This window comes from Bos taurus, chromosome 8 (assembly GCF_002263795.3).
Source record: "Bos taurus isolate L1 Dominette 01449 registration number 42190680 breed Hereford chromosome 8, ARS-UCD2.0, whole genome shotgun sequence".
Classification (NCBI taxonomy): domain Eukaryota; kingdom Metazoa; phylum Chordata; class Mammalia; order Artiodactyla; family Bovidae; genus Bos; species Bos taurus.
This window is the reverse complement of record NC_037335.1, coordinates 106384530-106406285: the sequence shown is the minus strand read 5'-3', so window position 1 is coordinate 106406285 and position 21756 is coordinate 106384530. Positions and strand designations below refer to the sequence as shown.

General features: G+C 46.8%; 1 protein-coding gene across 4 annotated transcripts in view; it reads left to right on the top strand.

Annotated features, from left to right (window-relative positions):
• Positions 1-21756, top strand: part of ASTN2 (astrotactin 2) — a 1047916-nt gene that overhangs the window by 284293 nt on the left and 741867 nt on the right. For 3 of the 4 annotated variants that reach the window (XM_024996356.2, XM_024996355.2, XM_059889537.1), the window contains exon 4: positions 19713-19865. The exons of the other annotated variant lie outside the window; for it this stretch is intronic. In XM_024996356.2, coding sequence (XP_024852124.1) covers positions 19713-19865 — 153 coding nt within the window. The remainder of the gene's footprint in view (positions 1-19712; positions 19866-21756) is intronic. 4 annotated transcript variants of the gene reach the window in all.

The following is a 21756-nucleotide window of genomic DNA, read 5'->3' as shown; positions in this document are numbered from 1 at the left end:
AGCCTAGAGGTTCTCAAGCAGGGGTGACTTTGTCCCTCAAGAAGTAGTGAGACATATCTGGACATACTTTGCTGCTGTTGCTGCTAAGTCACTTCAGTCGTGTCTGACTCTGTGCGACCCCATAGATGGCAGCCCAACAGACTCCTCCGTCCCTGGGATTCTCCAGGCAAGAACACTGGAGTAGGTTGCCATTTCCTCCTCCAATGCATGAAAATGAAAAGTGAAAGTGAAGTTGCTCAGTCGTGTCCAACTCTTCGCAACCCCATGGACTGCAGCCCACCAGGCTCCTCCATCCATGGGATTTTCAGGCGAGAGTACTGGAGTGGGTTGCCATTGCCTTCTTAGGTTTATTACAACTCAACGAGGAGACTCAGATCAGTCGCTCAGTCGTGTCCGACTTTGCAACCCCATGAATTGCAGCACACCAGGCCTCACTGTCCATCACGAACTCCCGAAGTTCACTCAGACTCACGTCCATCAAGTCAGTGATGCCATCCAGCCATCTCATCCTCTGTCATCCCCTTCTCCTCTTGCCCCCAATCCCTCCCAGCATCAGAGTCTTTTCCAATGAGTCAACTCTTCGCATGAGGTGGCCAAAGTACTGGAGTTTCAGCTTTAGCATCATTCCTTCCAAAGAAATCCCAGGGCTGATCTCCTTCAGAATGGACTGGTTGGATCTCCTTGTAGTCCAAGGGACTCTCAAGAGTCTTCTCCAATACCACAGTTCAAAAGCATCAATTCTTCGGTGCTCAGCCTTCTTCACACATCCTCCTTCACACATCTTTCACACATTCTCCAACTCTCACATCCATACATGACCACAGGAAAAACCATAGCCTCAACTAGATGAACCTTTGTTGGCAAAGTGATGTCTCTGCTTTTGAATATGCTATCTAGGTTGGTCATAACTTTCCTTCCAAGGAGTAAGCATCTTTTAATTTCATGGCTGCATGAGGGGACTGCTAGCATCTAATTCACAATGGCCAAGGATGCTATTAAATATCCTACAACATACATATGACAACATATGGTTCCCACAACAAAGAGTTATCCAGCTCCAAATGTCAATAATGCTAAGATTGAGAAACCTGTCTTAAGAACCTTAAGTGCCTGAGAGTCAGTTTTTCCATCTGTAAATTAGAAAGTTGAGTAGAGTTTACTTCACAGCATCATTGAGAATTACGTGAACTTACATCTGCAAAGTTCTTTAGCAGGTACCTGGCCCAGTGTAAGCACCAAAAATACAAACAAACAAAAAAGCCCTTGTGGTTATTATGCATATATTGCATGTATCATGGTGCATGGGGCATAGTTACAGTAATAAGGATGTTAAACATTGATATTATAAGTACTAGTAATACTACAGCCCTTCACATAGTCAAAGGCAGCTTGCTTAACTTATTTATAGTGTCTCATTGTTCCTTATGAGTCCATTACAAGCTTTCATATTAGTCTAGCTTCTCATATCTGCATCTGTTCTACTTTGCTAATTATATCCTTGATGTAACATTCAGATCTCAATACATTTCTCTAGGTGGGGTCTGGGCAATGCACAGTAGGGATTGCTATTCTTCTCTCAATGGTCACCTTACCATTAACTTACATTGAAATCTCTGATGCCCAAACTAGTGAATGGAAGTGACAAGAGAGGGAGAAAGGACACCAAGCTGAATGTGTGTTTATAAAATGTATGTTATTGGTGCAGACTCCAGAAGACCTCCTTGGACACCCACGTCTTTTTAAAATATTGATTTATTTGGCTGCACCCAGTCTTGTTGCGGCATGTAGGATCTTCAGTCTTCCCTGCAGCACATGGAGCCTTTAGCTGTGGCATGCAGGATATAACCCAGGCCCCCTGCACCAGGAGCATGGAATCTCAGCCACTGGACCATCAGGGAGGTCCCTGGACACCCACATCTAATCTGGCATGCAGGGTCCACATTCTAGAGATTTAAATCAGAATGTGACTGATAAGAGCTGAACTGTGAAGAAGGAGAGGCCGACTCGGGGGAGAAATAGCAAGGGTTGTTTGTAATTCTGCAGTACCCCTTATCAGAACGGTGACTGGTGTGTGAGCCCCCTTCCAGGGTCGCCAGGGTTGCGACTGGATGAGCTGAGTTGGGGAGTTCTATCATCGCCTTTCTGCCTCTTTCTTTTATCACATTTCTCTACTTCATTGTGCACATCTAGCAAAATGAGAGTGTTCCTCAAGACCCATCCGCCCGTGCATACAGGCTCCCTGTACAGATGGCTCCCTAGGATGGATCTCTATTATTTCACCAAAAAACATCAGAGGAGGAATTTGTTCTGCTCCACTAAAGACATGATTTCCAGCTCTCTCTCCTGCTTTCGCTCAGTTTTTTTGGCTGCTCCCTGGGAAAAGGATAGAAAGAAAAAGAGGCATCCATAATACTTAGCTGAGCCAGTTTAACCAGGACTAAATAAGAAAGAGGAAGATAATTCAGGATTATCTAGCTGTGGAATAAAAATAGTTCCTAAGATGCACATGTGAGCCTGTGCAGCTCTCCAGAGGCGCCTGGGACAGCCCCACCATTCCACAGACTGATTCTTTCTCTGCTTCTACCACATCCTTCTGGTGTTTCTCTCTTCATTTGCAGCAGTAGTTAAGATCAGAGTTAGGCCAGCTCGGACTCCAGGTCAGCCTCTGCTCTATATGGAAATACTAATGTCACCTACTTTCCAGGCTGGTGGTGAGTGGCATAAACACTCAACAAGTCAACAAGATGAGTTTATGGTATACCTAGTATGCTTATTTAAATATTTCTTATAGATACCCTCATCTCTATTTACTACATGACAAAATAACCAAGGTTCAGAGAGGCATGGCCATTGTGCTCAAGGATGAGCAGATGTTAAGAAGTTCAGGGTTTGAACCTCAGTATGATGATAAAATCATTTTACATCATGTTTTTAGCATGTGGTCTTGTCTTACTTCTTTGTGTGTGTACTATCTCCCATGAATCTCATAGGAAGTTTTATTTTCTGAGGCTCAGAGAAGCCTGTTGAGGTGTTCAAAGTCATGCGGCAGCTGGGCTGGAGGTGAAGATCTGGTCTTCTTCCTCTAGATCTGCTGAGTTTTCCATTCAGGATTCCCTGCTATCCCCTCCCACCGGGGTTGCTCTCTAGTGTGCTTGCATTTTTGTGTGGTGGTGGCATATAATCATGCATAATAAAGCAAGCCTGCTCTAACTGTCATGTAGAAATGGGAAGCTGAAATTATAAGTCATTAAATGGAAAATCCAGAGCCTTATAGTAACGCCGACTCAGCTTCAATCTATTATTGTCTATATATTTAGCCTGTCTATTTTTAAGAGTTTAATGTTGAGAAATAGGACATATTTATAATGCAGATGCATTCTTTTCACTCCAAAACCCCTCCATTTGCTACAGTAGACTTACATGTGTTTAAATTTATAACCACCTTTTGTACTGGGAAAATTTGTCCTTAAAGGAACATGGGTGGAAAATCTGCCATTTGAAGAGGTAAGAAGCATCCAGGTTCCATCATCCACTCTTCCACATCAGGATGGGTCAGTAATGCGCCTGTGTCACCGGATGTATCCAGCATCTGCTCTTCCACATCAGCGTGGGTCAGTTATACACCTGTGTCACCAGGTGTATTCACCATCCGCTCTTCCACATCAGCATGGGTCAGTTATACACCTGTGTCACCGGGTGTATCCACCATCCGCTCTTCCACATCAGCATGGGTCAATAATGCGCCTGTGTCACCGGGTGTATCCACCATCCGCTCTTCCACATCAGCGTGGGTCAGTTATGTGCCTGTGTCACCAGGTGTATTCACCATCTGATCTTGCACATCAGCGTGGGTCAGTAATGCGCCTGTGTCACCGGGTGTATTCACCATCCGCTCTTCCACATCAGGATGGGTCAGTTATACACCTGTGTCACCGGGTGTATCCACCATCCACTCTTCCACATCAGCGTGGGTCGGTTATGCGCCTGTGTCACTGGGTGTATTCACCATCCGCTCTTCCACATCAGCGTGGGTCGGTTATGCGCCTGTGTCACTGGGTGTATTCACCATCCGCTCTTCCACATCAGCGTGGGTCAGTTATGCACCTGTGTCACCGGGTGTATCCACCATCCACTCTTCCACATCAGGATGGGTCAGTTATGCGCCTGTGTCACCAGGTGTATTCACCATCCGCTCTTCCACATCAGCGTGGGTCAGTTATACACCTGTGTCACCGGGTGTATCCACCATCCGCTCTTCCACATCAGCGTGGGTCAATAATGCGCCTGTGTCACCGGGTGTATCCACCATCCGCTCTTCCACATCAGCGTGGGTCAGTTATGTGCCTGTGTCACCAGGTGTATTCACCATCTGATCTTGCACATCAGCGTGGGTCAGTAATGCGCCTGTGTCACCGGGTGTATTCACCATCCGCTCTTCCACATCAGGATGGGTCAGTTATGCACCTGTGTCACCGGGTGTATTCACCATCCGCTCTTCCACATCAGCGTGGGTCGGTTATGCGCCTGTGTCACTGGGTGTATTCACCATCCGCTCTTCCACATCAGCGTGGGTCGGTTATGCGCCTGTGTCACTGGGTGTATTCACCATCTGCTCTTCCACATCAGCGTGGGTCAGTTACGCACCTGTGTCACCCGGTGTATCCACCATCCGCTCTTCCACATCAGGATGGGTGAGTTATGCGCCTGTGTCACCAGGTGTATTCACCATCCGCTCTTCCACATCAGCGTGGGTCAGTTATACACCTGTGTCACCGGGTGTATCCACCATCCGCTCTTCCACATCAGCGTGGGTCAATAATGCGCCTGTGTCACCGGGTGTATCCACCATCCGCTCTTCCACATCAGCGTGGGTCAGTTATGCGCCTGTGTCACCGGGTGTATTCACCATCTGATCTTGCACATCAGCGTGGGTCAGTTATGCGCCTGTGTCACCGGGTGTATCCACCATCCGCTCTTCCACATCAGGATGGGTCAGTAATGCACCTGTGTCACCGGGTGTATCCACCATCTGCTCTTCCACATCAGCGTGGGTCAGTTATACACCTGTGTCACCGGGTGTATTCACCATCCGCTCTTCCACATCAGCGTGGGTCAGTTATACACCTGTGTCACCGGGTGTATCCACCATCCGCTCTTCCACATCAGCGTGGGTCAGTTATGCGCCTGTGTCACCAGATGTATTCACCATCTGATCTTCCACATCAGCGTGGGTCAGCTATGCACCTGTGTCACTGGGTGTATTCACCATCTGCTCTTCCACATCAGCGTGGGTCGGTTATGCACCTGTGTCACCCAGTGTATCCACCATCCGCTCTTCCACATCAGGATGGGTCAGTTATGTGCCTGTGTCACCGGTGTATTCACCATCTGATCTTGCACATCAGCGTGGGTCAGTTATACACCTGTGTCACCGGCTGTATCCACCATCTGCTCTTCCACATCAGGATGGGTCAGCTATGCACCTGTGTCACCGGGTGTATTCCCCATCTGCTTTTCCAGATCAGCATGGGTCAGTTATACACCTGTGTCACCGGGTGTATTCACCATCCGCTCTTCCACATCAGTGTGGGTCAGTAATGCACCTCTGTCACTGGGTGTATCCACTATCCGCTCTTCCACATCAGCGTGGGTCAGCTATGCACCTGTGTTACCGGGTGTATTTTTCATGCCTCTCATTTGATTCCTAGTCAGTCCTGGGTTTTCGTTGGAAGGACTGATGCTGAAGCTGAAATTCCAGTATTTTGGCCACCTGATGTGAAGAGCTGACTCATTTAAAAAGACTCTGATGCTGGGAAAGATTGAAGGCAGGAGGAGAAGGGGATGACAGAGGATGAGATGCTGGATGGCATCACCGACTCAATGGACATGGGTCTGGTGATGGACAGGGAGGCTTGGCAAGCTGTGGTTCATGGGGTCACAAAGAGTCGGACACGACTGAGCGACTGAACTGACTGAACTGAGTATACACTGTGAAATGGTTTTTCCCTTCATTAAGCAAGCATAGCCCAACCTTGAAAGCTCTGAATGGATATGTTATCACTCATATTGCCACTGGAGAGAGACACCTCGGTTTCAGGTGGTTGTTATTTCTGGGATTATTCTCACTATCCTTAATATGGTCTAAAGGGAAGCTGACTGATAAGGGATTCCTTTCATCTGCTCCAGTGTGAAAGTCAGTTCATTAAACCATGTTTATTGGTCCCATTCCAAAACAAGCCATGGTGTGGTATGTGAAGCTGTTTGCCTAGCTCTGCTGTTTATAGGCTATCTGACCCTTGGAAATTAATTAACCTTGTTGTGTTTCCCTTACCCAGTTGTAAGATGGAAATGCATCCGTCAGTCATTGCCACAATAAAGCTACATAAAAAACAACTGTGAAACCTCAGTGGCATCCAGTAATAAACAGGGATTTGTCAAGTGTCTGTGGATTAGATGGAGTGTTTTGCTCATCATGGATGGATGGCTTGGCATCTACAGATTGGCTGGTGTCAGTGACCTGAGCTATAGGAGTAGAGTGAGTCCACTCCATGATAAAAAGCTATGAATCTACTCTATGTCCACCACCTTTCTTGGACCAATAGGCTCCCTGAGACACATGTTCCTCATGGAGGTGGCAGGTATAAATGTGTGAGCCTGCATACGTGATGCCTCTTGAAGCCTGTGTTCATAACTGGTGCACACCGACGACTACCGACATACTCTCAGACAAAACAAGTCACAGGACTGAATGCAAATCAAAGGACAATGAAGTACACTCCATCCACAATGAAGTTAAAACAATAGGTGGGTGCAAGGAGTGGTGAAGTTCATTTACCATAGTCATTAGGAGAATTATATCCAACCAGGGCTTGTTTACTTTCACATGGTACCTGGTGCATTATAAACACTCCAGAATGGTAACTGTCATTGTTCTTATGATTATATGACTAATGAGATTTCTTGGCAAGTTACGATGCTGCATTTAGGTGACCCTCAGTAATGGATCAACCAGAAACATCCAAGCTAACTCTCTGGGGGAAAACTAAGACCAGGAGGAGGTAAAATTTGGGGGAAGGAAGGGAATAGGGGTAAGAGAGTGGGATTCTCCCTTCCATGCCAACCAGCTGCCAGAAAGACAACATCCTCTTGTCTTTGGCTCAGCATCCTCTGCTCTGGGCTAAAAATGGTGGAACTAGAGCTTCATGAGCAACAGATCTGTCTCTCTGTCTTTCCCTCTTTTTCTATGTACATATACAAAATCCCATGTTTGCCACAGTATGACTTACATTCAGGATATTGCAGGTCAAAGCACACACCTGATGAGCTTGAAAGGACAAGATATAAGAATAGACGGAGGACAGTGAGCAGAGGCTTGATTTCCAGGCTTGATGGAAATAATAACCACACACAGGTCCTGGATTATGGCTGGGAAAATCTCAGGTGTAGCCATGGGGTTTGGCTGACATGGGGTGCAAGCCCTGGGAGTAGCTAAAGTCAGAGATGATGGTCAGATTTATACATCAGAGCACAGTAGGGAGTTAACATTCACCATCCTTTGTCACAGGTCATGAGTTACCCAATAGGGAAATGGAGAACCTAGTTTGTATTAAGTTTGGACCCAGTGCAAGGCCTTCTGTAAGCTTATCTCACTTAAGCTGACTAACAAGAATGATAATAAAGGCTATACTTTATTGAGTGCTTAGGGTTAGGGTTCTTAACCAAAATAAGTAAACAAACAACCATGCTTGTGAAGTCTCTTTGCAACTCTTGCAACCCTGTGCAACTCTATGGACCAAAGCCCACCAGGCTCCTCTGTCTATGGGATTCTCCAGGCAAGAATACTGGTGTGGGTTTCCATGCCCTGCTCCAGGGGATCTTCCTGACCCAGGGATCAAAACCCATGTCTCTTAAGTCTCCTGCACTGGCAGGTGGATTCTTTGCTGCTGTTGCCACCTGGGAAGCCCAAAGAAACAAAACTTCACAGTTCCTGAGCAGACTTATGCTCAAGGTTTTACTTATGGAGAACTGAGGCTTAGAGATGTGGAGTCCCCTAATGAATAAGTGATAGAATGAAGGTTAAATGCAGGTCTATCAGATTCCTAAACTGCATGCCCTCGCTACACCTTGGGTGTCTGAGATAAATAAAAAAAGGCACAGGAAAGATTATGAAGCTGGGTAGCAGGGCTCTCAAAAGAAATGGACCTTTTGAACCATGGTCACCTGATGTGAAGTAGTGACTCATTTGAAAAGACCCTGATGATGGGAAGGAGTGAAGGCGGGAGGAGAAGGGGCTGACAGCCGATGAGATGGTTGGATGGCATCACCGACTCAATGGACATGAGTTTGAGTGAGCTCTGGGAGTTGGTGATCAACAGGGAGTCCTGGTGTGCTGCAGTCCATGGGGTCACAGAGTCAGACAAGACTGAGCGACTGAACTGAACCGAACCGGGAAGGGAGGTAGGAGTCCTCAGAAAGAGCCACGCCCACCTTCCTTGCTCAAAGATGGATGTTCTTTGTACAATCACTTCTCACTTGAAGCTCTTGAAAAACCGAACTGTATAGGATTTTCTCTACATTTCTTTCCCCCCTTTTCCTTGCTGCTGCTGCTAAGTCACTTCAGTCGTGTCCGAATCTGTGCAGCCCCATAGACGGCAGCCCACCGGGCTCCTCTGTCCCTGAGATTCTCCAGGCAAGAACACTGGAGTGGGTTGCCATTTCCTTCTCCAACGCATTAAAGTGAAAAGGGAAAGTGAAGTCGCTCAGTCGTGTCCGACTCTTAGCGACCCCATGGACTGCAGCTTACTAGGCTCCTCCATCCATGGAATTTCCCAGGCAAGAGCACTGGAGTGGGGTGCCATTGCCTTCTCCCTTTTCCCTACTGATTCTACTCTCTTTGTCATCCTCTTTACCTGGTTCTGCCTTTTTTAAGTGTCAGCCAAGTTCACAGCTCTGCTGGGAATTCTCTATAGCTTTTCCATTTGCAAAAGGAATTAGAAAACTCATTTTCAGTCATCTCATCACTGGGCACTTAGTACAGTATATTTTTCTTATCTATATTTGGCTCTTCCACTGAACAGTGTTGTGTTTTAAAGAAGGCTCTGGTTCTGCTGCTGCTGCTGCTGCTGCTGCTGCTAAGTCGTTTCAGTTGTCTGACTCTGTGCGACCCCATAGATGGCAGCCCACCAGGCACCCCCATCCCTGGGATTCTCCAGCCAAGAACACTGGAGTGGGTTGCCATTTTCTTCTCCAATGCATGAAAGTGAAAAGTGAAAGTGAAGCTGCTCAGTCGTGTCTGACTCTTCGCGACCCCATGGACTGCAGCCTACCAGGCTCCTCCGTCCATGGGATTTTCAAGGCGAGAGTACTAGAGTAGGTTGCCATTGCCTTCTCTGAAAGAAGGCTCTATATTTCAATTTATTACTGTATCCCTAATGCCCACCTTAGGATTTACCACCCAAGAATGGTGTCAGATGAAGAATTCCAGTTGTGGAGTGTGGGTGGCCCTCTAGTGCTGAGGAGTACTGAGCCACATACATGGCCTTCCTTTGCAGTTATGAAAAGGATGAATCTAGGAGAAGAATCTGACTAGTGACTGTGAGTTTGTTCCATCAGATTCTAGGCACACACACACCATCTGGGGTTGGGTAGAAGATTTGGATTTGCTGTGACTGATGGTCTAAGATCTTTTTGGCAGTAACAATATTAAGTCTCATCTTTAAAATGCTTACTCTGTATCAGGCACTGTGATAAGCATTTTTAACATCTCATTTAATCCAAAAACAGCTCTATGAAGTTGAAATTGCAAACCCCATTTTAACACTTGGAGAAGCAGAGGCTCTGAAGAGTTAAGCAATTTACCCAAGTATTGCAGCTAATGAGAAACATAGCTAAAATTCCAAACTGTGGCTAGTTCTGAAGCCTTTCCATAGCCATGCCTTGCTACCAAGGTGTTAATAAAGTGACCAAGAAGTCTTTGGCCTAGCCTGTCTGTTTGCTTGATCCTTTCTCCCTTGAACAGGACTTGTTGATTTCCGGTATAAACTCCAGCCCATCCTCTGGAAAACTCCTCTGCCTCTATGGTCCTTCTGTAGTAAAGACAGCATTGGGCTTCTCTGGTGGCTCAGACAGTGAAGAATCTGCCTGCAATGCAGGAGACCTAGGTTTGACCCCAGAGTCAGGATGATCCCCTGTAGAAGGGAATGGCTACCCAGCCCTGGAGAATTCCATGGACAGAGGGTCCTGGTGGGCTACAGTCTTTGGGGTCACAAAGAGTCAGACATAACTAAGCAAATAACAAACAACACACACACACATGAAGACAGAGTTAGTTGAGAGAGATGAAAGTGCTTTACAGACTGAAGCATGCAGTTAAGCCTGTGGTTATTGTGTTCATCTTGTTGAAAGCACATTTCATTTACATTTATAACTACAAGGCCACAGAGCTGGAAAGAATCTTTGAGACCATCTGTGTCCTGGCTAGGAACTTGGAACCTGGAAGGTATTGTGTTTTTAACAGAGCAGAGGAAAATATCGCTGTATTTAATTCCATCATTCAAACTCAGTGCAGTTCTCCAGCAGAAATTATTACCACCTTACAAGTCTGCAGTATTAACTGACAGACCCAAGATCATATATATAAGAAAAGGCTAGTCCCAAGCTTTTCAATTTGTATTTGTTGCTGTTTGTTCATTTGTCTTGTCTGCAGGCACTTGTTTGAAGATAAGTTGTGCCAGGCACCAAAGGTTTAAGAACATTCGTGGAAGAGAAAACTAAAAAGTGAGAAAATTCTATCCATCAGTTTTTATCCCTGAGAATTGGGAAGAGCTGGTCATTTAAAAAAAAAATATATGTGTACGTGAGTTTTAAATTTAGTCGTGGAGCATTCTCAGCTGGTTAGGGGACCCTGGCTGTTTTCTTTGCTACTTCTTTATTTATTGAAAAGATGATTCCTGTATGAGAGGGAATGTTGGATTCTGGAACTGGATTCTCACACCTTCCAAATTTGATGGTTCTTTCCATCTCTACCAGATCTTCCTAGCCGAAGTGTTCTTCATGTTCGGGATGCCTTCTCTGATTACCTGTGCTGTGCTGTGCTTAGTCAATCACTGTCCAACTCTGTGACCCCGTGGACTGTAGCCCGCCAGGCTCCTTTGTCCATGGGGATTTTCCAGGCAAAAATAATGGAATAGATTGCCATTTCCTTCTCCAGGGGATCCTCTGACCCAGGGATTGAACCCGTGTCTCTTGTGTCTCCTGCATTGGCAGGCAGGTTCTATACCCCATATATCCATATTCATATCCATATTCATATACATACATCATCTATTGGTTAGATATCTATCAGTCTGTTGAGATTTAAGGGATCTTCTCATGTGTTGTGGAGACTGACAGGTCCAATATTTTCAGGGTAGGCTAGGAGGTTAGAGGGGGCTTCCCTGGTGGCTCAGATGGTAAAGAGTCTGCCTGCAATGCAGGAGACCTGGGTTTGATCCCTGGGTCTGGAAGATCCCCTGGAGAAGGGAACAGCAACCCACTCCAGTATTCTTGCCTAGAGAATTCCATGGACAGAGGAGCCTGGTGGGCTACAGTCCATGGGGTTGCAACAAGTCGGACACGACTGAGCGACTTTCACTCACTCACTCAGGAGACTAGAAATCCAGGGAAGAGTTGTTGCAGCTCAGGTCTGAAGGCAGTCTGCTAGCAGAGTTCCTTTCTTCTCGGAAGAAGTTCCTTTCTTCTTCTTTTCTGGTGAGGCCTTCAACTAACTGGATGAAGCCCATCTACATTAGAGAGGGCCATCTTACTCAAAATTTACTAATTAAAGTATTAATCTCATCTAAATAATGTCTTCACAGAAACATCTAGGGAGATGTTTGGCTAAATAGCTGGGTATTACAGCTTTGTGAAGTTGACACATAAAATTGACCATCACAAGGTCTGAGATGAATATTATTCTATACTTTGGGGAAACTGGATTCAGAAATTGGAGACCTCAGTGCCGCACCTTGTTCCGCTGCTGACATTTTTTGATGACTTTGTCTCTTGGTGCCTCTATTTTCACATCTGAGTAAAAGGGGAAATATATACCTAAAGTAATTTTCAAACTAGGTATCTTATATCGCAGATGCCTTTCACAGTGAATGAATAAATGGATGGATGGATGGATAGATGAATGAACTGAGCAATCATGAAGCTAAAGAGTGAGAGGGAGCTGGGTTGATCACTGACTGCATTCTAGAAGCTCTGTTAGACAGTTTATGTACATAATTACATTTAATCCTCCCCCAAACCCTGCAGACATTTAGAGAAACTGAGGGTTGTAAATGAGAAGGGAGTGTCTCCATCATTCACTGGCAGAGCTGACACTGGAACTTGGGGAGACTTTCTCACACATTGCACGAGGCAGTGTGGACAAGTGGTTGCCTACCTGTTGGTTGGTTCTCTGAACGCAGTTCTATAGGGCGACAGAACTGACAGCATGGGGCATGAGCTGAGTCTAGGCCCTCCAGGCTGGACAGTCTTGAGCATCGACACTGAACAAGGTTCTTGGCAAAGCAGGTCTGACTGTAGCCAAGGCAAGCCCCTGGCTCCAGCCAGGACCAGATTGCAGGGAACTCATGTCCAGTTGATTTAAGACGGGTGGCTAAGCTGTCAGAGTCCCTTTCCAGGCTCAGAGAAGTCATCTCCAAACTCAAAGACTAGGATATCCATGTCTGTCCACCAGGCAGGCCAGGAAGGGTATGTATAGGGTGGAGCAGTGAATGGAGCCGGGTTCTGAGTCATAGTGAAGGTGAAGTGTTAGTCCCTCAGTCCTGTCTGACTCTGCAACCCCATGGACTGTAGCCCGCCAGGCTCCTCTGTCTGTGGGATTCTCCAGGCAAGAATACTGGAGTGGGTAGCCATTCCCTTCTCCAGGGCATGTTCCAGACTCAGGGACTGAACCTGGGTCTCCTGCATTGCAGGGAGATTCTTCACCATCTGAGCCACCAGTCATAACCTGAGTCTAAATCCCAGCTCTGCCATTTTCAAGGGTGTGACCCTCGGAGACTATTTAACTTTTCCAATCTTCAATTTCCTCATTTCTAAATAGCTAATAACACTTTTCAAAGCTGTTAGGAGGAATAAGTGAGCAAACATTAAAAAAAAAAAAAAAGTCAGCCTCCTTGCCTGGCAGAGAATTGGTGAATTTTTCAAGAATCATGAGTTTTCTTTATAAATAGACTGGATGAATCTAGAAATATTAAAGAGGATGATGATAAAGTAATACAGGAACTTGAACCCAAACCCAGACAAGTTTCAGTGGTCGACCTCACAGTCTGTGTTGGAGAGAGGAGTGCATGAGTGTTTGAACATGGCCTTGGTGAATACCACTGTAGACAGGGCAGGCGGTGCCTGTGCTGTAGGGTGGCATATCAGGCTGAAGCTTGCCTGGTGTCTGAAAACCAACACAACCTTTATGCCTCTGCAGAGGCACTCGGGTCTGCCTTGTCTTCGCCCTCCTCTCGCTGTCTCTGTCTCCTCCCCTATCCTCCGTATCCTTCCCTTTCCCTTCTCTTTATTGTTTTTCCAGCTCTCTCATCTCCTTTCCACTCTTCCATCTCTCGTTTCCACACCCTGACCTTGATTCCAGAGCACAGCTTTCCTTTCCATTCTTGCTTCATCTCCCTCCTCCCTGCACCTTTTTCCTGTTCTCTTTTCTCCATCTTGGCTTGGGGGCTGGGGCTTCAGTCTCCTCGGGCCCCAGCGGTTCATTCCCATTAAGCTTGACAATCTCTCATATGTCAATTAGAAAGAGGCCGCTTCCCCCTCTTCCCCCTCCCTTTCCCGGGCCTGCCGCGATGCTCAGATTAAGTACCATCTGTTGCATTCATCCAGGCGACGGGTGAGCATTTTGCTGCTCTGGGGAGGCAGAGCTCAGCGGGTACCAGGAGGTAATGTGGCTTGTTTGGACAACTTGATATATTGATATTGATAGAGCTACCGGATGGGATTGAGAGGGACGGGGGCGGGAGAGAGAGTTACCGAGGATGAAAGAGGCCATGGAGGGGTTTGCATAAGCACTTCCCGCTCTAAGCCTGTCTGGGCTCCTGGCACCGTCACCAAGGCAAGAGCAGCCAAACAGATGGATAGGATTTGCTATGGTTGGGATCAGAAACCCCTGCAGCCCAGGGGAGCAAACCTTGCCTCTCTGTGTATCTTCCTCTGCTCCCAGCTGGTCAGATCGGCATCAGCTTAGGAGAAAGGAAAGCAGAAATAACAGGCTAGGAAGAGGCTGACCTTTTGGAGTTGCTGAATGTCAGAGCACGATGAAAAGGGATGATGTATCAGTCGAGGTTCCAGCTGGGCAAAGAAGGCATCCTCCAATGAGATTTTTAGGAGAAATTCAACGAAGTGACTATTTATAGAGAAAAGTCAGAATGCAGAGAATCAATGGGGAGGAACCAGGAAAAAATAAGTATCAGGAAGCCCACTACCAATTCCTAGAACTGAGGGGGCAGGGAGAGGGCAGGGTTTTATTAGCGTCTCTGAGAACTGGTTGTGGAAAAGGGGCCGTGGCAGAAGTTTCGATTGTGGAGGTCAGTCATTTGACGACTCTTTGTGACCCCATGGAGTGTAGCCGGCATCGTTTCTCTGTCCCTGGGATTCTCCAGGCAGTAATACTGAAGTGGGTTGCCATGCTCTTCTCCAGGGGTTCATCCCAACCCAAGGATCGAACCCAGGTCTCCTGCATTGCAGGCGGATTGTTTACCATCTGAGCCACGAGAGAAGCCCTAAGGGCCCCAGTCTCTATCAGAAATATGATGTGGAAACAGGAAAGGAACAAGGGAAAACATCCCCTCAAATCTCCTCCCAGATCCTTCCAGGCCATCTCCCTGGGAGAACTCAACCAGTAGCCAGATAAGGAAGACCTGCAAAGTAGCCCATTGAGGGTATGCCTCCAGGAAACAGAGAGGAGCAGAATGAACCTGTGTTTGGAAGATGGGTCTAGGGGTCAAAGAGAGATCAGATAGTGCAGGCCAGGAGTGGTTCCGTGTTCCATAGCCTGCACTGTGTCAGAAGCTAATGTTCTTAATCATTACACACACTCCCTTTATACCTGTTTCAAAGAATGTGTGTGTAGAGCCTCTGTAGAGTCCAGTTTCTCTCTGGTGAATACAAGACCCACACCTATTCAACCCTCTCCACGCGGACATCTGGGAGGCATCAAGTACCCTTCCCTAAAACTAAACTCACATTCATTCCTCTTCTGATGTCTCTCCTCTCATTGAGAGGTACCTTGTTCTGCCAGAACTGGAGTCATCCTCTCCACCTCCCTCTCCCTTATCCTCCCTTTCCAGTCAGTCACCCCTCCTGTAGGAGTTAAACCTACAAAATAGCTCTCACATTTCCCCCTTGCTCTGTCTCCACCACTCTGCCATTTCTGTCTCTGCTCTCTCCTGATCCATCTCCTGTATTTCTGTCTCCACCTCTGCTAGTCTAGCATCTCATACATGGGTTAGATCGTGTACGTCTCATATACAGACTTCTGTGCTCTGACACCACCTTCCTATTTAGCCTTCTCACTTCTATTTCTGACCTTCTCCAGTGAATTCTTCTTGCTACCACCAGAGCCATCTTCCCTCAATGAAGATCTGCCACCTAAAACCGTCACCATGTTCTCCTTGATAAGACCCAGAAGAGTGAGGGTTAGGGTGAAGGTCAAGGTTAGTGTTAGTACTGGGGTTTCCTACCTCTCTAGATGATCTCATACCACTTGCTTTCAGCACTTCAGCTGCAGTGGTGATTGGAGCCCCTTCCACATTTCTGCTCCCCATGGGGTCTTTGTTTAGACTCTTTCTTCTGACTCCTCTGATTTCTTCCCCTTCAGCCCCACCGACAGCTCCCTTTTCACCTGATTAACTCATACTCTTGCCAGAGCTTAGTCATGCTGCTCACGTCCTTGAAACAATTTCTATGGCTTTCCTAGACAAAGGCATAGTCCTCCAGCATAGTCTGTTTTTTCAATATACATTTATTTATTTTAATTGGAGGCTAATTACTTTATAATACTGTACTGATTTTGCCATACATCAACATGAATCTGCCACGGATATACACGTGTTCCCCATCCTGAACCCCCCTCCCACCTCCCTCCCCGTACCATCCCTCTGGGTCATCCCAGTGCACCAGCCCCAAGCATCCTGTATCATGCATTGAACCTGGCCTGGCGATTCATTTCTTATATGATATTATACATGTTTCAATGCCATTCTCCCAAATCATCCCACCCTCTCCCTCTCCCACAGAGTCCAAAAGACTGTTCTATACATCTGTGTCTCTTTTGCTGTCTCGCACACAGGGTTATCATTACCATCTTTCTAAATTCCATATATATGTGTTAGTATACTGTATTGGTGTTTTTCTTTCTGGCTTACTTCACTGTGTATAATAGGCTCCAGTTTCATCCACCTTATTAGAACTGATTCAAATGTGTTCTTTTTAATGGCTGAGTAATACTCCATTGTGTATATGTACCACAGCTTTCTTATCTATTCATCTGCTGATGGACATCTAGGTTGCTTCCATGTCCTGGCTATTATAAACAGTGCTGCGATGAACATCGGGGTACACACGTCTCTTTCCGTTCTGGTTTCCTTGGTGTGTATGCCCAGGAGTGGGGTTGCTCATCTTTCACTTCTCCTTTCTGGTGCGTATCACTTGCAAATGTTGCGTTGCTCTTGTCATCCGCGTCATTACTGTTGGCCTTCCTGTTCACATGGTGAGCACCACAAAGGAGTTTTGTTTGTTGTTGTTTCTGCCATCATACCCTGTTCTGGACCAGAAGTTTATGTCCCCCTCAAATGCATATGCTGAAGCCTTAACCCTCAATGTGACTAGCCCGCCATAGCAAAACACCACACACTGGGCGGCTTAAAGAACAGACATTTACTTTTCCCCAGTTCTGGAGGGCGTCAGCATGTTCGGGTTCTAGTGAAGGCTTTCTTTATGCCATGTAAATGGCCACCCTCTCTTGGTGTCCTCACTGGGGATGGGAGGAATCTTTCTGTTCTTCTAAGGCCACCGTGCTATATGATTAGGGCCCCGATTTTATGATCTCCTTAATCTTAATTACATTCTAAAGGTCCCATCTCCAAATGTAGTCTGCTATAGACTGATCCGTGTATTCCACAATTCACATATTGACGCCCTAACCCCCAGTGTGAGTGTATTGGAGACAAGACTTTTGATAGGTCATTAAATTCAGTGAGAAAATAAGGTTGGGGTCCTAATTAAATAGGGTTTGTGTCCTCATAAGAAGAGGAAGACATCTCCCTCCCTCCCTCCTTCCCACCCTCTCCCCACCCCACTTCCCTCTCAGCATGGATACACTGAGAAAAGCCCACATGGACAAACAGTAAGAAGGAGCCATCTTCAAATGAGAATCTGACCAGTTTACATTATCCAGTCTATGATTTTTGTTATGTAAGCCCAAGCAGACCAAGACATATTTTCTGAAAATAGCGTAGGAGTGAATGAGCGTGGAGATGAATGAATCCATGGATCTTGACAGATATGTGTGGGTCCCCACCCCGCCCCCAACCTTGTTGGATCCCAGACTGTGACTTGCTCTGGACTTTGGGCCACAGGATAGCCCAATTCTGAGACTTTTGTGTAGATCAGTCTCCTTTCCAGGTTTAAAGCATCAGGATTGGGTGTGACTATACTTCTCAGAAGGGATTGTAGGCTTTTGCTGGAGGATTCTGTATCATAGGCTTGGAGTAGTAGACCTGTGTTTGGGACTTTCTTCTTGGCTCACCTTTAAGTAGACTTAACTGAGGTACCTGGGGATACGGACATCAGGAGAGGCATATGTGTACACTGTGCTACCACAGGGCCACTTGTATTGTCCATTGTCTTTTCCTTAGCAAGCTTAGATTCCCCTCTATGTCCCTGAAGATGAGGTTTCTCAGCGTCTGATACCCAAACCAGCCCTCTGGGAAGGAGCTACCCTGCAGACACATCTGTGTCTAAGCTGATAAAACTTCCTGAGAAAACAGGATCTCCTTAAAATTGGTGTTTGGATGTTCAGAAGCCTTCTTTGTCCACTCTGGAAAAGGCCCATCAAAGAAACAGGAATCTTGGGCACATCCCGTTCCTTGTCATCAGACAGCAGGTGGCTTAAACTGAAGAACTTTCCCGGCCTCTGGAGATGTCAGTGGAGGGAGGGCTGAGTCTGAAGATTTCAAAGTCTGGACTGTCTTTGGGGATTTCTCAGAACAAAGGCCCAGAGACCATTCAGCCAGTCTCCTTTTCTTCTTTCTCATTTCCTCTCCTCTTCTTTTATGTTGGCTCTCTGCTTCCTTCTCAAGTTCTTCTGTGTTTTGTTTTTTTCTTTTCACTTTTATCTTCAACGTTTTTTTCCCTCTGCCCTTTTGACATCACTCTCTCCATTGCCTGTAACTTTCTACCAGACTCAATTTAGAAATTTCTGAAAGTGTGGCTACCGGAAGCTCCTTGGAGGGTATTGAAACACATGGAACATTGGAGTAGGGTTTAGAAGGCTTGACTCCACTGCTTAGTAGCTTAGAGCAAGTTGTATGCCTTGTCTGGGGAGAACCTCAGCTTCCCTTAGTGAAATGGGGCTCTTGTACCAAGCAGTCTGTATATCACAGCACCATAGTATGTGTGTGTGAAAGTCACTCAGTCGTGTCTGACTCTGCGACCCCATGGACTACACAGTCCATGGAATTCTCCAGGCCAAAATACTGGATTGGGTAGCTGCTCCCTTCACCAGGGGATCTTCCCAACCCAGGGATCAAACCCAGGTCTCCCATGTTGCAGGCGGATTCTTTACCAGCTCAGCCACCAGTCTCCTGAAATGATGTTCGCCCCAGGGCTGCTGTCTGCCTTTCCTGCCACTGTTCTGGTTCAGGCTTCCTCGTCTCTGGCTGGCTCTTGCAAAAGCCTCTGTGTGTGTACTCCACACTCTGGTTAGCAATTGTTATCACAGGGACTTAACTGGAACATACCAATTTCTTCTTTAAAACCTTTCGACAATCACCTTTTGCCTTTGCGATAAAAATATTTAACTCCGCAAGGTGGCTCTCAAGGTGATCTGGCCTCTGCTGCCTCATCTGCTCTGCCCAGGCTCCACAGCAGCCACACGGAACTTCTTTCATTTACTCAAGCACTGTGTTCTTTCTGGCTTCAGGTCTGTGCACATGCTTCTCCTTCCACCCAGGGCACTCTCTTATCCCAAATCTTTTCAGCAATTCCACCCTGATTCTGTATTATTTGCTAATTCCTAACCTCGCTTAAGGTCTTGGTGGAGGTATTGTCTCCTCCAAGAAGCCCACCTTGACTCCTCGGATGGGCGAGCCGACCTTCTTGGTGCTCCTAGAGCACTCTTATTCTTCTATCACAGGACTATTGCAAGGTGTTGGCAATGCCTGGATATGTGTCCTACCAAGCTGTGGATTCTTTGAATCGTGGATGATGTTCACCATCATATCTCAAGGGCATGGGGGCGGTGCCCTTAAAAACACAGTAGGTGTTGCACCAATAAGTGTGCAGGGTATCAGATTCATCTCTCCTGGCCTCCGTGACTCCTGCATCATCACTGGGTCTGGGAGGGAGCTCCAGACACACAGAGGGTGGGGGTCCCAAGCCCAGTTCTCCAGGGCCTGACGGTGGGCCAAGCCCTAACTTTAGCCCCATTGCCCACCCTGTAGCAGCGGCTGAGGCGACGCAGGAGCCAGTGGAGTCCCTGATGCAGAAGTTCAAGGAGAGTTTCCGCGCGAACACGCCCATCGAGATCGGCCAGCTGCAGTCAGCACCACGCAGCATCTCAGCAGGGAGGCGGAAGAGGAGAAGCAGGCCCCGAGGTAGGTCCCCCGGGCATCTCTGGCCAGGATGTCCACAACTCTGCCCAGGTTCTGAAGGTGCCAGGAAGAACGGTGCCCTCTTCCTCCGGCTTCCCTCTGCTCACAGAACCCACGCCACTGTCTCCCCGAGAAGTCGTCTCATCCGAAGCCCTGCAGAGAGAGGACCTGTGTCCCTGGGTGTAAAGGTCCCCTCTCTGGACCCCAGCATCCTCCTCTGAGAATGGGAATGAATTGCCATCTCCTAGAGTGGTTGGGAAGATTAGCATCAATCTATGGCCCGTGCCCAGCACAGCAGCAGAGCAGCGGGATACACTTTAAGTGTAGCTGGTGTCATTTTGGAGAGTGTGAGATAGTCAGGATGTTCTCATGGGAGACATTCTCAGACTGGGGTCACAGAGCAGGGTTTGGACCCCCTCTTTAATTGCCCAGAGAATCTAGTGGTCAAAGTAGGAGTGCTGTAAGTTAGACAGACTAGCTTCAAATTTTGGTTCTGCCGTTACCTAACACTTTGGGGCAGTTTCTTCACTTTTCCAAGCCACTCGTCTCTGCCTGGCTTGCCATAACATCTCAGCACAGTGCCAGCCAGCATACAATCAAAAAGCAGATCTGTCCCTCTTCCTTCTCCCTTTCCTCCCCATCATTATCATCAGCAGCATCATCCCCGTCTCCTCCTTCCTCTGACCTCATGGGTGACTTTGTGTCTGGGGCGACCGCCACTCCCATCATTGCCTAACCTCCCAAACTCAGCTTCATCCTTCTGTCCACGCCATAATCTCCAGCCAGTCATTCTTCCTCTTGACTCTTACTTCTCTAGTGCCTATAACTTGGTTCTGATTATGTCACTCTCTTCCTTCCATGGCTTCAGAGATTGTCCAGTGTCTACAAAAATGTTTCCGCTTATGAAAATGGCCTTTGAGGCCACCGCAGAGCTCCAGTCTCTGTGCTGTTCTAAATCCATGTGTTTCCACTTCATACCATTTTCTCTCTGTGAAAAATTCCTGTCTAGCCCCGAAGAATGTTTATCGGCAGTTATTAACACTTTCTTACTCCAGGCAGGGGGCTAAATGCTTTGCCTATCTCATTTGATGGTCAGTAACAGGTACCGTGGTGATGCCCATTTTACAGATGCTGTCACTAAGGCACAGAGTCACCCAGAGGGACACTCTAGTAAGTATCAGAGCCAGGAAGAACTGAACAGTCTGAGTCTCAAACTTTTCTTTTCCACTAAACCATTAGATTCTATTCCAGTGAAGTCCTCCCTGTCTTTCCAAGCTTAACATGCATGGCGTATATTGGCAAAGAGATCACTGATAGTCACCATCACAGTTCACCCTGAATTCTCCCAAGTGTGAATTCTCTCACATCTTTATCCATGTGTTAAAGACTGACTCCATTTTTGTGTAATGTTATTTGCTTATGTCTGGCTCCCTCCTTAGCTAGACAGAGAGTTCTTTGAAGGCAGGAAGTATCTTATTATTGGAATCATCTTTGTGTTTCTGAGACTAAATTAGTGTCTGCACGCATGGTAGACACTTGTTATTCTCTAGATCTTAATCCTGTGAATTCCTGTATCCAGTGAAAAACCAAGATCTACACATTTAGCCAAGGTCATAAATTGAGACAGAGGTTGAGGATTGAGTTCCTTTTTGGAATTCATGTGGTAGACCCCAGGTTGAACCATTGGGTAATGATAAAGATTAGTTACCTTGAGGTCAGCAATGTCTGAGCGCTGACCCAGCCCCATCGGTGGCAACTTGCTTAGCTTTGGAAGATTCACTGGATGTCTCTGAGCCTCCAGTTCTTCTTCTGTAGAATGGGGATGCTGACCCCTACATCAGAGGACTGTTGTAAACATCTGATGAGATGAAGAATGTAGACTGCCTTGCAGCTC